The sequence below is a fragment of the Chiloscyllium plagiosum genome, chromosome 17, assembly GCF_004010195.1.
Source record: "Chiloscyllium plagiosum isolate BGI_BamShark_2017 chromosome 17, ASM401019v2, whole genome shotgun sequence".
NCBI lineage: Eukaryota > Metazoa > Chordata > Chondrichthyes > Orectolobiformes > Hemiscylliidae > Chiloscyllium > Chiloscyllium plagiosum.
The window spans coordinates 52,707,946-52,725,947 of NC_057726.1; the positions used below are offsets into that span (position 1 = coordinate 52,707,946).

Genomic DNA, 18,002 nt, shown 5'->3' on the forward strand with positions numbered 1-18,002 from the left:
AATGAGTTCTGAGTTTTAACGTGTGAGTTAAAGATGTCCATTATTCTTCTCTATCTTGCTTATTCTTCACCTCATGATAATAGATTGTTCAAACTAGGCCATTCCCATTCCACAATTGGAATACAGATTATGTATATTAATCTAATATAAGGCACATTCAAAATTACCAACTTGCTATATATGTATGATTCAAGCAGCAGTTTGCTGTCGAAACATAATTGACTTCAAAGAAATTGAAACCAACGAGGTCATGTTTTGGAGAAGACTGGACTGAGGGATATTTCAGGAGCTCTCAAATCCTACATGATGCAACTGGTCTTACACTGGGTTACTCGGATGAACAGCTCTGAATTTAAGTACATGGAACGGTAGAGCTTTCATTTGTTTTTAAGGCTATTCAATTGAAATGGAGGAAAATAATTCAAAACTGCTTTTTAATCACGTGAAATTAGAAAAAATACAACCGAAATTTAGGATTAAAATGTTCGCCTATAAAAACAAAATATTTAGCTGCTAGAAGCCTGTAACTACTAACGCAAATCCTATCCCCAGTTTGACTTATGAGATTAGAAATTGCTGGGAAAGGAGAAATTCAGAGGGCTCAAAAAATAGCTAAAAACAAGACTAATTCTACATAACTACAAACACCTTTTTTAAACATAAAAGGTTGAAATGCAAGCATTACCCAACCTAACACTTGCACCATCCAAATTTATCCCTACTTCCTTCCGAACGCTCCCACATACGTACACCTGTATTGTACTATGGATATTGTAGTTCCTTCATTCACCCACTTTCAACACTGAACTTTTGATAGAACTACAGATACCGTGGTGCATTGCGCGGCCACTCGCCTCGAGCATGCGTCCTACCTCAGCTGTCTACGGGGTGCCTCCTACTTCCCCCACCACCCCACACGCAGGGGCTGGGAGGGGCCTGGTGCCGTTGGTCGCCATACTGCGATCGGCCGGAGTTTCGGGCGCTGTGGGGGTAAGTGTATGTTTCCCCCTTCTTCTCATTAACTCGTTTAAACGTTGTGTTGGTCTGGCTCTGAAATGGCGGCGAAGCGGGGGAGGGTCCGGAATGAGAGTCGTGCAGGCGGGTTTATTGGGCGCGGTGCGCACATGACAATGCGGTGTGAGGCGGCCGACGTGCCTGCTCGAGCGGGTGGGGGTTCGGGCCTGGCCTGTTCTGGTCTGGTCAAGGGGCTGGTGCTGGAGCTGGAAATGGAAGAAAAAGGCAGCGATATTTTTAGGCTTAATAATGGCGGCATGGACCTGGGTCGGGAATCTACACGCAGTGATCTATTCCCAGAATCAAGTTGAGAGAAAGACAAGCGGGCGACCAGTAACAGGCTGCTGCTGGCGGTAATGACGCTGCGCTTTTCGCTGTTAGATTTGAATTTTTTTTTGAAAGAACCGGACGAACGTGAGCCATCAACCTCGCGCCTCCCTTGTGGGTCCATCAGAGCGAGAAAGTGATTTAGAAGTTTCCCCGTTTAAGCCTCGATTCACTTCAGTCCTCAATTTACCAATCCTTCACATTGGAATACCGCTCTTTCCTCTGTCGAAGGGATCAATTTAGACTATTTTATCTCCTTACCAGGTTTGGCGGGACTGTCGGATCCTTCAGTCTCATTACCAATCCCTAGTTCTCTTCAGCAACCCCTCCCCGTTAAAGGCTGCTGTTGGTTAGACCAATTAAAAACTAATACTGATTAGTCTGCAGATTTTTTTTATTGCAAGAGCTTTGGTTTTTCTTCTCTCAGGAGAAAGTGAGGACCGCAGATCATAGTGGAAGAGTGTTGCTGGAAAAGCACAGCTGGTCAGGCAGCATCGAGGAGCAGGAGAGTCGACGTTACGGGCATAAGCCCTTCTTTAGGAATGATGGTCCTCGGGTGCTGCCTGAACGGCAGTGTTTTTCCAGCACGACACTCTTTGGCTTCTTCCCCTCTCAGTGCGATCCCATTGCTGCAAGAAGTTATTCATAAGCTCGTCGGCTGGCGAAGAATTTTCACCTTCTCATGTCGGATCAAACGATCGTGTTTATGTTTCGTTTTATTTTAAAATACCATGCATTGAATGTACTTTAATGCTGAGGGTTTTGTGCGCGTTTTGTTATTCCGGTTATCGACACTTCACCTGAAGTCTACAATAAACTTCGAGAAATGAAGCATGTTTGAATATCTGTAGTTGCACCCCTTGATCTTCGGAAGTTTTATGCCGCTCAATCTGTCACTTTTTAGTTGAAAAATAATTTAACTAAATTAGTTCATTGAAGCAACTTTTATTTGGCTGCCACTTTTTTCCTCAGTACTCAAAACTAAGACAAAATCAAATGAGGGCATTATCAGTGAACTTAACCAATTGGCTTTACATTTTGTTTCAGGTTGTTTCAAATTAGAATATTATCTCCCATCAACTACTTCTGTATAGGCATGTACATGTAGAAACAAAGATTTTTGTCTTCATGTGAAATTTTTTTCTGATATTTATCATAAGTTTTCTTTTAGCAGTTTTATCACTGTCCCCATTTTGCTCTAGTATCTACTACACTAAAATTTGTAACTGGGAGGTTAATACTTTGGGGGCATGGGTTAATTTTGAATGGCATGTGCATAAGGCTGAGATATCAAAGATGAGAAAATGCATACAAAGTCAGAAGTTAGAGTTGGAGTAGTTAGTCAGCTTCAGCAAATTTGAAACAGAGTTTGGAGCTCATGTACATAAATGCTTGCACTGACCCTCTGTGAGGAAACTTGTCCTGTTTCAAATTCTGTGTAATAAGTGAAAAACCTTTTTGGATGGATTCTGCAATTAGAGATAATAGTATTTCCCTATTCGCCATCGTGGCTGGCATTTGTTGCCCATCTCTAATTGACCTGCAGTAACAGGAACGCTTGGAGTTGGAATTCCCATGAAGCTGCTGGACTGCTGTATAGCTTGCAGCAGTGAGTGTGTGACAGTCCCCAGCTCAGGGATTCGGTCATTCTGGTCCAAGATGGCAACAGAGGATGCTCCAGCCAGAGTTCCTCCGTTCCATCTTTCCTTATCTTTTCCTCCTCTTTTCAAGCTTCTAACTTTTGAGACTTACTCCAAGGGGAATGGAGGTGGTGACTCCCAGACCGGAGGCTGGCGCGGGAGACTTGTGTGGGGAGACAAGTCCTATCTGGAGGCCCCACTGCGGGGAAGCAAGGTCTCTAGTTTTGATGCCTGGCGTGGTCTGGAGACTTTGCCTGGTACAGTCTGGAGGTTAGGTGCTGGTGTGGACCTTGTGAAATGGACTGCATTTCATGTCTTTTTTTTCGTATGCTGGACTTTTATTATTCTTTCAAGTTTGTACCAAACACTAGTGTCCATACCTAGGTATCTTGTACCTGAGATAGCAATATAAGTGGTGACGTTGCATACCTTTCACTGCATTCATTTGAGTGCATGTGACAAAGGTAATTGTAATTCTAATTCAAAGCATGGGTGAGAGAGGAAAGATATGAGAGAGTCCTAAGGGGCACCTTTTTCACGCAGAAGGTGGCATGTGTATGGAATGAGCTGCCAGAGGAAGTGGAGGCTAGTACAATTGCAACATTTAAAAGGCATCTGGGTGGGTATATGAAAAGGAAGGGTTTGGAGGGATATGGGCTGCTTCCTGGCAGGTGAGAATAGATTGGGTTGGGCATATCTGGTCAGCATGGGCGAGTTGGGGACTGACTGGTCTGTTTCTGTGCTGTATATTTCTATGACTTAATAACAGGTTATTTAATTTGACCTAATTCAGACTGGAGTAGTAACTGAAAAGTACAAAGATGTGCTGGATGAGTTGTATTGAATATTCAGTTCAGCGAGGAAGAAAGTGGTGTTGGATCTAGATCTGAAGAATTAAGTACAATATGTATCAATGGGAAAGCATTCGCGAAGCAGTAATCATAACATTAGGTGTAGAATAGAAAATTGCAGTGCAGTTTAGGCCCTTCGGCCCTCGATGTTGCACCGACTGTGAAGCCAATCTGAAGCCCATCAAACCTACACATTTTTATTCATGTGTATCCAGTGACCATTTAAATGCTCTTAAAGTTGGTCAGTCTACTACTGAGTAAAGAAACTATCTTTGACTTCTGTCTTTCACCCCCCAATTTAAAGCTATGCCCTATCATGCTAGCCATCATCATCCTTGGAAAAAGGCTGTCATTGTCCACCCTATCTAACCCTCTGATTATCTTACATGTCTCAATTAAGTCACCTCTAAGCCTTCTCATCTCCAATAAAAACAGCCTCAAGTCCCTCAGCCTTTCCTCGTAAGGCCTTCCTTCCATACCAGGCAACATCCTAGTAAATCTCCTCTGAATCCTTTCCAAAGCTTCCACATCCTTCCCATAATACGGTGACCAAAAGTGTATGCAATACTCCCAAGTGCAGAGTTTTGTACAGCTGCAGCATGATCTCATGGTTCTGAAACTTGATCCCTCTACTAATAAAAGCTAACCCACCATATGCCGCCTTAAAACCCTATCAACCTGGGTGGCAACTTTCAGTGATCTATGTTCATGGACACCGAGGTCGCTCTACTCCTCTACACTACCAAGAATCTTCGCATTAGCCCAGTACTCTGCATTGCTTTTGCTCCTTCCAAAGTGAATCACCTCAAGGTTTTCTGCATTAAACTCTATTTGCCAACTCTCAGCCCATCTCTGTCCCTCTGTAACCCACAACATCCTTCTGTACTATCCACAACTCTACTGACCTTAGTATAATTGCAAATTTACTAACCCATCCTTCTCCGCCCTCATCCAGGTCGTTTATAAAAATGACAAACAGCAGTGGACCCAAAGCAGATCCTTGTGGTACACCATTTGTAACTGAACTCCAGGATGAGCATTTCCTGATGAAGGGCTTTTGCCCGAAATGTCGATTTTCCTGCTCCTCGGATGCTGCCTGACCTGTGCATTTCCAGTACCACTCTGATCTAAACCCCAATTTCCCATCATATAGTCACCCCCTGTCTTCGAGCTGGCCAGTTTCTGATCGAAACTCTGAAAACAACCTCAATCCCATGCCTCCATATTTTGTGCAATAACCTACCATGGGGAACCTTATCAAATGCCTTACTGAAATCTGTAATTTATAGGAAAGGATAAAGTTCCATCAAACTTAAAAAAAAAACTTAGCATTGAAAAAGGAACTGGCCCAGGTGAATTGAAATCAAAATTTGATGGGAAAATCATTAATTGAACAATAGCAATCCTTCAAAGGGGCTCCAGTTCAGACACAACGACATCTCTGTGAGGAAGAAAGGAAAGACACAAGTCCCTGGTTTTTGCAGATAGAGGTATAAATGAAATAGAAGAAGGGACTTGTGTCATGCCTAAGCTGCTTAATGCAATAGACAACCAAGCTGAATATTGAATTAAAGGGGTGATCAATAAACAGGGAACAAATATAGAGGGAGTGGAATGGAATTGACTGAAACGCTCCCCTAAAGAACAGGGATAGTGGCTGAATGGCTGCCTCCTGTGCTGTGGTTCTTCTAGCCATATTGTAGATTCAGTATTGGGTCTTTTGCTGTACTGATATACAATGGTGACTTGATACAAAAATCTAAACATGCCACTCCAAATTAAAAAAATTAAACCAAATCACTGATAGTGGAAATCTGAAATAAATAGAAATTGCTGAAGAAACTGAGGTCTGGCATCTGTGAAATGAAAGCAGAGTAAACATTTCAAGTCCAGTGCCTTGACGTTTCTGTTTTGTGTTAAATTGAACATGGGGTGGCTTTTTTTTTTAAGATTCCCTACAGTGTGGAAACAGGCTGTTTGGCCCAACCAGTGCACATCGACCCTCAGAGTAACCACCCAGAACCATTTCCCTCTAACTAATGCACCTAACACTCTGGGCAGTTAAGCATGGCCAATTCACCTGTGCACTCTTTGTGACTGTGGGAGGAAATCTGAGCATCTGGAGGAAACGCATGCAGACACTGGGAGAACGTGCAAACTCCACGCAGTCACCTGAGACAGGAATTGAACTTGGGTCTCTGGTGCTGTAGGACAGCAGTGCTGCCAGGCAGAACATTTGGATACCAATAAAAAGGAATCGGATAAAATTTGGACTGAAGTTTGGTGCTTCCTGAGCATTCACATTGTTAAATCACAATCAGGTCCTCCTTTTTGGTTGTTTATAATTACTGTGTAATATGTACTTGACACATGCAATCTTTGGCTAGTATACACTATCTTGTATTTGCCTGTTCTGTCACTGATTTAGCTTATCAAAACTTTTATGCTTCTCCCTTTATTTAGATGTTCGGCCCTCTTGCTGACTTCCTTGACATGTCACATGTGCCTTTGTAGGTAAAACATTTCACTGAACTAGAAAGTTATGGATGAAGTGTCGTACCAGAGACTTAAGCACAGAGTCTTGGCTCGAAACTGTCAGAATAGAGGGAGTTCAATCGTTTTCTTGCAAGTATCAGAATTTGGAATATTGCCCACAAGATCTGGTAAATTGAATCCAGCATTCAGAAAATATAACTGATAAATAATGGTCAATAATTAATGTAAACGTTTGTCGGGATAAATCAGAAAAGTGAATATCTCTGGCCTGGTTGCTCCCTATATTGGTCATCTTCTACAACTGTGCTTTGTCAATTCTGGCATCTCACTTTTCATAATTCCATTGGTGTCTGCACCTCCATTCCCAGATCCTGGGCTCTGGATTTCTATCCATTAATCTTTTCTCTTGTCTACTCCCCTTTTCAAATGCCATATAACTGAGATTTCAATCACTTGTTCCATTATTTGGCTTCACGTCAGATTCTGTGAGATAATGTAGTTTGCAGACTGGGGCCTTAAGTATTTGTGGTCCATAAAATAATGAAATGCAAGGCTGTAATGGAGTAAGGCAAGGCCACCATGTGCAGTGCAGAGTCAGCTGGCTGTCACCTTGGAGGGAAGCATGAAGGGATAGAGGCTGCAGTCTGAAGCAAATGTGCACCTGGCTCATCTTGAAGTAAAAAGCAATTGGTGTAAGGTCATGCAGATTAGAGAATTAAACATGGCGCACATGGTCATAGAGGAAGAAGCTGCTTTGATTATTTAGCACTAATATCTGTCCTGGCGAAAGAAGGAGCTGTTTCTTTGACATTAGATTCCACCTTTTAAAAAGATAGACAATATGCAAAAAGATGTAGAGTATTGGTGATGAAGCATGACAGAAGTAGTGGGAAAGATCTTGACACTCAAGGTTAGGAAGCAAAATCTATATGAGCTGAGATTAGGAAAAACGACAGCCAGGAAATGCTGTTGGGATTAATTTATAGGCTTCCTCAACATCGTTGAACCAGAAGTATTTGGAATTTTCAGTAAAGGCATATACGTTGGACAAATCAACTTGGCAAAGATGATCTTGATGAATTTGCAAAATTCCTTTGTGACTGTTTCCTAGTGAAATAATTGATGTTGCCAAAAAGAAAGTTCTGAAATGCCTCTCCATCCAATTTAGATCACGCTATGCATCTGAATAGCTATACTGTATTACAATCAGTGGTCTAAATGTTGAGTCCTCCAAGCTCCTCCCTATGCTAAGCAGCATGACATTTCTGAAGCTTGTGATGTTGCATTTCACGTCATAGAAGGAGCTAGTGGACAAATTGAATGTGTTGAGTGAAACATAGCTGGCATTGAAAGAAGCATTATTGAGAATACTTCATTTAAATTGTTGGGTGAGGTTTTGCAGAGATATAACAACAATGAAGGTTGCATCCAAACTAGTACACTGGAGAACATGCTTTGCAGTCATGTGCAGGACACATCAGGTACAGGATTCTCAGGCTATAGTTTGTAATTGCAGAAAAATATAGCAAACATATTTTCACTTATTGATTCATATTTCTTTGGACTAATGTGCCAGCTTCATGATTCCTTAGCTCTTGGGCAATAAAATCCATGCAGGGGATCTGAAGATGAATGTGCTTTTAATATTTATTCAGACACTTTTTTTATGCACTGTACAAGCATTTCAACTTGATTTTGAAGAGACTGAGCAAGTACTTTGCAGATCTGATAAAATCTATGGAGAGAGAAATGGCATGTTTTGTTCCAAGTAAATAGCTGTTCATGAGAACTGTTTAATCATAATCTCTTTGTCCTGTCATCTTGATTTGCTTTTTAAAATCTATCCCGTTGTTAATGAGAATCTTCATGAGTACCATATAATGGAATACTGTTCTGCATGTTTCCCTGAGTCTATTACTTTTGAGATCACTTCATCATAGAACAGGACAGCACAGGAACAGGCTCTTTACTGTGGCACACTGTGTGTGCCAACCATGATACTATTTTAAACTAATTCCATCTGCCTCCATCTGGTCGATATCCCTATGTTCTCTGGGTTTTCATGTATCTATCTAAATGCCTCATATCAGATCTGTGGCAATGCATTCCAGACACCCATTACCGTGTGTGTTTGTATACTTATATAATGTGTATATATTTTTTTAAATTACTGTATATACTCATGTGTAGGTTGAATTTTGGAGAAGGTTTTTTTTTAAAGCTGAAATTAGGGGTTGACTAATATGTGAGGTTTGTTTTTGAGGGGATGAAATTCATGCTTGGTATGAGTCAAAAAATGGACAAACAAGAGCCAGATATCTATATAAAATAAACAACAAAAGGAACAATAATTATGACCATTATTGAATGTTTATCTACAAAATAACTCTCCATTCTGCCTGCTACGGTAGAATGGTATGGTAGAACTAGGGTCGATGTACACGAGATATATGGGACATATAAGATTTTTGGCTGAGAGTAAGGGTTGGCTTATACATATCATTGACCTATACATGAGTATATATGGTACTAACACATCTTCAAACTTTCTCCTTTGCCCTCTAGTATTTACCATTTTCACTCTGGGAAAGAGACCCTGACTATCCCCCATCATAATTTTATATGCTTACATCAGGTTGCCCCTCAGCCTGTGCTCCAGCCGAAACAATCCAAGTTTGTCCAGCCTCTCCTTACAGCTAATATGCTCCATTCGAGGCAACATTCTCATATACCTCTTTTGCACCCTCTCCAAAGCCTCCATTTTATTCCTATAGTGTGGTGCCTGTACTACACGCAGTACTCCAAATGTAGCTTGACTACTTCTATACCTCAGTGAAGCATAATGTATTCCTTATTTACCACTTGTTTCTGCTTTCAGTGAGCTATGGATTTGGCTGACAAGAATTCTGTATATCAGTGCTCCTAAGGGTCCAGGCATTTGTGGCATAATTGCCTTTTGCATTTGACCTCCCAAAATGCATAACTTCCGATTTGACTCCATCTGCCATTTCTCCGTCAAACTTTCCAGCCAATGTTTATTCTGCTGCACCCTTTGACAATCGTGCTCACTATCCATAACCACCAGTTTCATGTAAACTTAATAAGGCCGCCTACATTTTTATCCAAATCATTTACATATAAATCACAAACAATAGATTACAGAACACCATTGCTCATAGACCTTCAGTCAGAAAAGCTCTTTCTTTAACAACTACTATTTTGTCTTCTATGGTCAAGCCAATTTTGTATCCAACTTGCCAACTCACCGTGAATTCCATGTGATTTGGTCTGCTGGACAGGCCTGCCATGAGGCACCTTATCAACGTCCAAATTTGAGATACAATACCTCCCCTGCATAAAACCGTTCTGACTATCCTATATCAGTCTATTCTTGTACAAATGCAAGTAAATCCTGTCCTTAGAAATCTTCTCCTTTTCCATATTCTTTTCCTTACTACAAATATAAAGCTCACTAGCCTATAATTTCCTGCATTATCCCTATTTCCCTTAAAGGAACAACAGTGGCTATTCTTCTCATCTGGGACCTTGCCTTTGGCTAAAGAGGATAAAAAAAAGTCTCGCAAGACCTAGCAATTCCCTCCTTGTCCTCAGTATCTTGGAGTCAGGCCCTAGGGGCTTATCTCCCTTTTTAATGTTTTTCAGGACAACCAATACCACCACCACAGTATTAACATGCCCTAGAGTATTATCAAACCCCTGTCTAAGCTTACCATCATTTATGTGGTAAAAACAACGACTGCAGATGCTGGAAACCAGGATCTGCATTAGTGGTGCTGGAAGAGCAGTTCAGGCAGCATCCAAGGAGCAGCGAAATCGACGTTTCGGGCAAAAGCCCTTCATCAGGAATAAAGGCAGTGAGTCTGAAGCGTGAAGAGATAAGCTAGAGGAGGGTGGGGTTGTGGAGAAAGTAGCATGGAGTACAATAGGTGAATGGGGGAGGGGATGAAGGTGATAGGTCAGGGAGGAGAGGGTGGAGTGGATAGGTGGAAAAGGAGATAGGCAGGTAGGACAAGTCATGGGGACAGTGTGGAGCTGGAAGTTTAGAACTAGGATGAGGTGGGGGAAGGGGAAATGAGGAAACTGTTGAAGTCCACATTGATGCCCTGGGGTTGAAGTGTTCCGAGGCGGAAGATGAGGCATTCTTCCTCCAGGCGTCTGGTGGTGAGGGAGCGGCGGTGAAGGAGCCCAGGACCTCCATGTCCTCGGCAGAGTGGGAGAATGTCACTGACTTCATTTGGCTACCCACACATTTCCTATTTTCTTGTCTTTGAGTGGAACTACCCTTCCCCAAGTTACCCTCTTGCTCCTAATATACAAATAAATTGCTCCTTAATCCTACTTGCCAAGAGTACTTCATGGCCCCTTGTAGCCATCATTTGCTTAAGTACTTTTCTGTTTCTTTTGTACTTCTCAAAGGGTTTGTTTGATTTGTTTTTTAAACCTTTACATTTGCTTCCCTTTTTAACTAATGTCTTTTGTCATTCAAGGTTCCCAAATTTTGCCATCCTTATCTTTCATCCACACAGGAACACGTTGGTCCTGAACTTTGGTCAATAAAAACTGAAAGAACTGCGGATGCTGTAAATCTAGTTCTGACGAAGAGTCAAAATGTTAACTCTGATATCTCTCTACAGGTGCTCTCAGACCTCTTGATCTTTTTGAGTAATTTCTGTTATTGTTTCTGAACTTTAATTAGCTGATTTTTAAGAGACTCCACAGATCAGAAGTGGATTTACCTTCAAACAGCTGCTCAAAATCCAATCCTTCCACTTCCTGATCAGCATTGTTATAGTTAGATCTCCCATACCTCCATAGCACTTTCACCTGAAGACCATTCCTATCCTTTTCCATTGCCATCACTTCCAAAATGCTCCCCCACTGAAACTTCAAACACCAAGCCAAGCTTATTCTCCAATATAAGCTCTAATATGCCCCTTCCCTCTTTGGATTAATCTCTATAATGTTTTAAGAATCACTTAACATTCTGCCCAATGACACTATGGGAGTCCCATGACTATTGGGGAAATGAAAATCACCCACTATCATAACCCTGTTGTTTTTGTTTACCATCTTTGCATTATCTGCTTACATGGCTGTTCCTCTAATTCCCATTGACGGCCGGGAGGCCTATGGTATCAGCCTATCGTCATGATTAGATCTATCTTATTCCTAAATTCTACCTCTGTTGCCTCACTGGATTAGCCCTCCAAAATGTCTAATTTAGTACAGCTATGACATCTTCCTTACCGCTCTGCTAATGCTCTCTCTTAACCTCTTCAGTCATGCAGAAGATACAGAAGCTTGAACACGCTCACCAACAGGTTCTAGAAGAGCTTCTTCCCAGCCATAATTAGACTGATGAATGGGCACTCAAACTTCAAATTATGTTGATCTTGCTTTGTGCACCTCCTGTGTGGTGTAACCTGTATGCTTTGCTCTGTCTAAGCATCCTTTGATCTCTATGTCCTTGTTCGCTATGGTTTGCCTTATTACTCCATAAGACAAAGCTTTTCACTGAGGTATATGTGACTACAAAAAATCAATGAAATCAAATTTTCTGTAATGCAACTCCTCCACCCCTTTTACATCCCCTTGTAACATGCCTGAAAGGTCTAAACCCTGGAAAGTTTAGATGGCAGTCCTGCCTGTCTCAACCAGCTCTCTGTAATGGCTAGCACATCATAGTCCCACATATGACTCCAAGCTCTAAGCACATAAGTTGTACTCCTTGCATTAAAGTAAATATACTTCAGACCACGTGTTGTGTCATGTTCATTAACCTGGCCTTGCCTGTTATTTGATTTAGCCCCATTCTTCAAACACTCCACATACTGATCTGCTCTGGCTGCCATCCCCCAGCCACACTAGCTTAAGCCTTGTAATTGGTGCTCTTCCAGTTTAGGTGCAACCTGTCTTTCTTGTACAGGTCCCATCAGTTTTGGGAGACACTTAAAATCCACATACCTGGAACCCTTACAGTAGAAGGCATGGTTAAACAGCTCGTGTATTATCTTCCTATTTCTGGCCTGATTTGGAGGTGCTGCTGTTGGACTTGGATGAAGAGTCTGGTGGTAGAAAAGCACAGCAGGTCAGGCGGCATTCGATGGGCTGGCCTGTTAGCCGCCGATGATTTCTTCATTTCCAACAAAAATACCCCCCCACCCCACCCCCGATTGGGGTGGACAAGGTTTAAAAAAAATTAAATCCCTCAACACCAGATTATAGTCCAACAGTTTTATTTGGGCTAGTGCTTCCAAATAAACCTGTTGGACTACAACCTGGTGTGGTGTAATTTTTTTTTACTTTATTTCTGGCCTCACTAATGTGTGGCACAGGGAGTTATCCTACAGTAGTACATCTCAGCCTCATGGATGCTCCACAGTGAGTCCATCTGAAACCCTAGGCATTCCAGTCACCATGGACAGTGAGAGTTGAGTTCTCTTGCCACTTTTAATATTTTCAACTACAAGCGATAATCTAGCAACCAATTACACAACCATTTGCACTTCTCACATTTCTCCTCTCACTGTATATTCCTAATAAGCTAAGATGACAAAAGTAAGCGTTCTTTTTCTCTCTCTTTCTTTTTCTTTTTTCTCTTTTTCTCTTTTTTTTTTCTCTCTCTCTCTCTCTCTCTCTCTCTCTCTCTCTCTCTCTCTCTCTCTCTCTCTCTCTCTCTCTCTCTCCTGACACTACTTTGTCTCTAGTTCTGAGCATCAGATTTTGAGTCTGTCATTTGTCGGGGTCTCTTTGGTTTCAGCCTCATTCCCACCGCCACCAGTCTGACTGCTGCTGCCGCTCACTCACCCTCTTCCTCAGGTATTTATCTGATTGCTCCTGCCACAGCTCAGCCCCAGGTTTGCTTTGCTGTGTTGCGCTGCTGCCACTCTGAATCACCCCATTCCTCAGGTATTCATTCTTTACTGTTTTATCCATTGTTGCCTTTTAATTGTCCGATTGTCTATTTTTATTTGTGATTCCAATTCGCGGGTCCACTCGCCTGAAATGTTCCAGTGCAATTTCTTATGCAATTTTAACTTTGTGGGATTTTCTATTCCTCTTTGGGCTTGCCACTCTGATCGATACATATTTTTGTTTGTAGGTCGGCTGTTGATGGCACTGAATTTTAGATTTTTTAATGGGTTGACCAGTTGAGCAAAGTGGAGAGCACAGTTTGTCCAAAACTATCATAGCTAGAGGTTCAGTGTGTAAAAACCCTGATCTGTTCCCACTTCATTTCGGTTCTTGGATTAAAAAAAGGAAGTGTAGTAATAAAAAAAAGTGATTGATTAATTTTAAGTTAATAGAGTACTGATTCTTCGCTCTAATCTGGTTTCAGTGCCTGTGGCTAAGTTATCAGAATGAATGACAAACCTATCTGGGAGCAGATTGGAAGTGGCTTTGTTAATCATTACTATCAAGTTTTTGATGCAGACCGGGGCCAACTAGGATCATTATATGTAAGTATGACTATTGTCTTATCGCCTTATTTTCTATAACTTCTTTAATATGACAATTTTTAAGAGAAATTTTCTTAATATTTGTGCATTGATGTTGGGAAAATGTATTAAAATCAAACAGACCCTACAGGGCATAAAGAGGCCATTTGGCCCATTGAATTCCCAACCCCCTGCCCTATCCCGTAACCCTATGTTAACCATAGCTTATTCGCTGGCCGTAACAACATCTCTGGACACTGTAGGCAATTTAGTGCGGCCAATCCACCTAACCTTCTCATCTTTTGGACTGTGGGAGGAAACTGCAGCACTTGGTAGAAACCCACATAAACATGTGGAGGACATGTAGGCTCCATAGACACTTGAGGCTGGAATTGAACCCAGGTCTCTGGTGCTGTGAGGGAGCAGTGCTTACCGCTGAGTTACCTTGCCACTATGTTGCTTTGACGTTATGAATTAATACTAATATTTGGTTTAATTGATGGAATTTATTTTTACATGAACCCTCTTTCTAAAGAAGATATTTTCTCTGTTACTTTGACAACTCTTAATCTTTTATTTCCATAAGATGTAACAATACGTTGGATTTTTAAAAAAATATATAGTCTACTCTTGATTCTCAGCAGTTTTGTACAAAATATTTTGGATTATACAACAAACAAAATAATTTGTGGTGATTTAATGCTAAAATTGTCAAATAATTTAAATTGAGCAACTTAAACTAATGAGTAATTGTACATTGGGGAAATAAGGTTATTTTGCTTATGCAGTAATAGAAAATATCACTGCTGTACTTGGACCCAATATATATTATGTATTATATACGTTATTCCATCTTGGAATGTTCTGTGTTGACTGTTAAGTGACAAGTGAAATATCCACTTCCTACAGTCAGTGCCTCTTTCCAAAAAGAAATGATGTAACCACCCATTACCTCTATGCTTAATATGACCTTGACTGCAAACATGATCATCCTTTAATTCTAATCTTTTCCAGTGCACTTGTAATTCAAAATTGAATCATGTTGTAGATTCATTAAATGAGGAATGAAACCATGAAATAATGTATATTGAAATGCTTAATGTGGTGAGTGAATTTATTCTCGCAGAGCCATAAACTATTATGAATCTGCCATTTATATAAACACACAACTGTTGCATCACCAAAATACCATATATGTTTTCAAGTATCATCATGTGGCTAGAAATTGATTGATGCCCGATCTCTATGCTTAAACTAGAGCAATCTTCGAAGTCTTTGAGATAGACAGCACAGTAGCTCAGTTATAATTGCTGTCTCCAGAGGGTCAGGGACCTGCGATTGATTTCAGCCTCAGGTGACTGTCTGTGAAGTTTGCCCATTCTCATTCTGTGTGGGTTTTCTCCAGGTGGTCTGGTTTCCTCCAACAGTACAAAGATGTGCAAGTTAGATGGATTGGCCATGCTGAATTGTCTGTCGTGTCCAGGGATGTGAGTTAGCCGTGGTATATATGGGGACAGGGTGGGAGACTCGGTCTGAGTCTGTGTGGGATGCTCTTTGAAGGGTTGGTGTGGGCATGGGCTGAATGGCCTCTTTCCACACTAGGGATTCTGTCATTATTTGATTCTATTTCAGGAATACAGAAAGCAAGTGTTTCAGACATCTTCAAATTTTGAGGTTTTTTAACATCGAACATATAGAAAATAGAACAGTACAGCACAATTCAAGCCCTTCGGTAGTCGATGGTGTGCCAGTGTTTTATCCTACTCTAAGATCAGACTAACCTACATACCCTTCATTGTACTATCTTCCATCTGCCTATCCAAGAGTTGAAGTGTACCTAATGTATCTGACATGACTACCACTGTGAGCAATGCATTCCATGCACTCACCACTGAGTAAAGAATCTACTTCTGACATCTCCCTAAACCTTCCTCCAGTCACCTTGAAATTATGATCCCCTGTGATAGACCTTTTCACCATGGGAAGAAGTCTCTGATTATCCACTCTGTGCCTCTCGACATCTTGTACACCTCTAACAAGTCACCTGTCTTCCTCCTTTGCTCCAATGAGAAAAGCCCTAGCTCCCTCATCCTTTCTTCATAAGACATGTCCTTGAGGTTTTTTTTTTGTTCCCAAAGCGACTGTTAGTTTGAGCACTGTTTGAGGGAGGGCGAATTTATGAATTAATTTGTTGTCATGTGTGTATTTTCATTTCAGATTGATGCATCATGTCTAAGTTGGGAAGGACAGCAGTTCCAAGGTAAAACTGCTATTGTGGACAAACTACTTGTAAGTATATTTGGGGGGGGGGGGAAAGAGAGGGAGGAATCTGTTCATTAGTGTAATGTTTGGATCGTTGTAACTTTGAATTAAAACGCATTGAAATGTTCAAATGTTGTGCGTCCGGCTATTCCATGCCAAACCACGCTTTTCCTGTATATACTTGTGTGGCTTCTGGGATATGAATTTGTTGATTAGATGCACTGCAACCTGGATTAGACTGAGTGTTTTTTTTCTTGTTGAATTTTAAGACAAATTCAGTAGAGCAGAGTGTTTATTTCATTCTTAGTATCCCAGGATTTACGTCAAATGAATCCCCCATATGTGGAAATCAGACCAGATCAAGATTACCAGTGATTACTGCTCTTTGGATACTGCTTGACCTGCTGTGCTTTTTCAGCACCAGTGTAATCCAGACTCAGGTTTCCAGCATCTGCAGTCCTTGTTTTTACCTAGTGATTACTCTGTTATAACAGCCTACTGATTCCCACTGTTAATATTCATGTGTGATCATTGATCTCTTAGCCAATGGAAAGTGTGCGGTATGTACGAACCCCTTCCTTTGACAGAATTGGTGAGAAAAAAAATCCCAAAAAAAATTCATAATTTATGATTGCAAGGCAACAACATGGAGTTATCCTGTGTTGGTTCAACTTGTCTATACTCATTTTAATCACGATTATATTTTGTCACAATGAGAAAAACAAACAGCTGGTATCTGAGTGAACAGGGCAGGCAACTTACCAACTAGATTGGAGGATTGTGAAATTAACGGTGCAAGGACTGAGAAGTACATGTAAATTAGAATGCTTGAATTCAATATGTCAGATTGGATGCAGAAGAGAAAAAGAAAACTGATTAGCAGTAAAAAGAAAGATAAAGAAAAATAAGTTTGACTACTTTAAAATAGAAAGTGATGCAATAGTACGCTTAATTTTCAGTGGTAGGGAAGTTATTTATCAGTTCTTATGTTTTAGCGATGCAAGAAGTTTATTTGTGGACTGAAATGACCAAGTTCAACTTTGGCGTTTAAGTTGAATGTACCATACTGACATAGTAACTTCAAACTATTCAGTGCTGAGCCAAACATCAAAATGCAACCAAAATAACTAAAGCAGCAACTTTTTGGATTTATTTAACCTTGCACTTGCCCTCATCTGAATTTCATATTGCAATTATACAATTGGCAATATCACATTTTTGTTATAATTTGCTGCCAATATTATGGAAAGACAGAAAATAGGAGCAGGACTCTGCCATTCAGCGTTTTTGAGTCCTCCCAGGAGTTCATTACAATCATGGGAAAGATAAGAGGTGGAGGAGTGTCATTGCTAATCCAGAATAGTATCATAGCTGCAGAAAGGGAGATCGTCGAGGAGGGTTTATCTACAGTGTCTGTATGGGTGGAAGTCAGAAACAGGAAAGAACGTTCACTTTATTGGGAAGCTAACTTAAGGTTGAGGTAAGAATCAGACAGGGCTTTAGAGGGTTACAAGGTAGCCAAGAGCGTACTGAAGAATGGTCTTAGGAGAGCTAAATGGTGACATGAAAAGGCTTTAGCGGGTAGAATTAAGGAAAACCGTAAGGCGTTCCACAGCTACATAAGGAACAAGAGGATGGCCACACGGAGGATAGGGCTGATCAGGGATAGTGAAGGGAACTTGTGCTTGGAGTCGGAGGAAGTAGGGGTTCGTGGAGTTGTGCAGAGTGTGGAGGACTGTTGTAGGTTGCAACAGGACATTGACAGAATGCAGAATTGGGCCGATAAGTGGCAGATGGAATTCAACCTGGAAAAGAGTGAAGTCATTCACTTTGGAAGGTTGAATTCGAATGCAGAATTCAGGGTTAGAGGTAGGATCCTTGCCACTGTAGAGCAACAGAGGGATCTTGGGGTCCATGTCCATAGATCTCTCAAAGTTGCAACTTCGGTTGAT

The 18,002-nt window shown here is 41.1% G+C and overlaps 1 protein-coding gene across 9 annotated transcripts in view; it reads left to right on the forward strand.

The window, feature by feature from the left end:
• Positions 1-885: 885 nt before the first annotated feature.
• nutf2 (nuclear transport factor 2) overlaps positions 886-18,002 on the forward strand; it is a 47,692-nt gene continuing 30,575 nt past the window's right edge. Inside the window, exons 1-4 of one of the 9 annotated variants that reach the window (XM_043707085.1) lie at positions 903-990; positions 6,347-6,495; positions 13,689-13,809; positions 16,006-16,077. In XM_043707085.1, coding sequence (XP_043563020.1) covers positions 13,711-13,809; positions 16,006-16,077 — 171 coding nt within the window. In that variant the 5' untranslated portion in view covers positions 903-990; positions 6,347-6,495; positions 13,689-13,710. Of the gene's footprint in view, positions 997-1,139; positions 1,368-6,346; positions 6,496-10,836; positions 10,984-13,688; positions 13,810-16,005; positions 16,078-18,002 lie in introns of those variants that run through there. The other 8 variants (XM_043707086.1, XM_043707087.1, XM_043707084.1 and 5 more) reach the window with 8 other exon arrangements.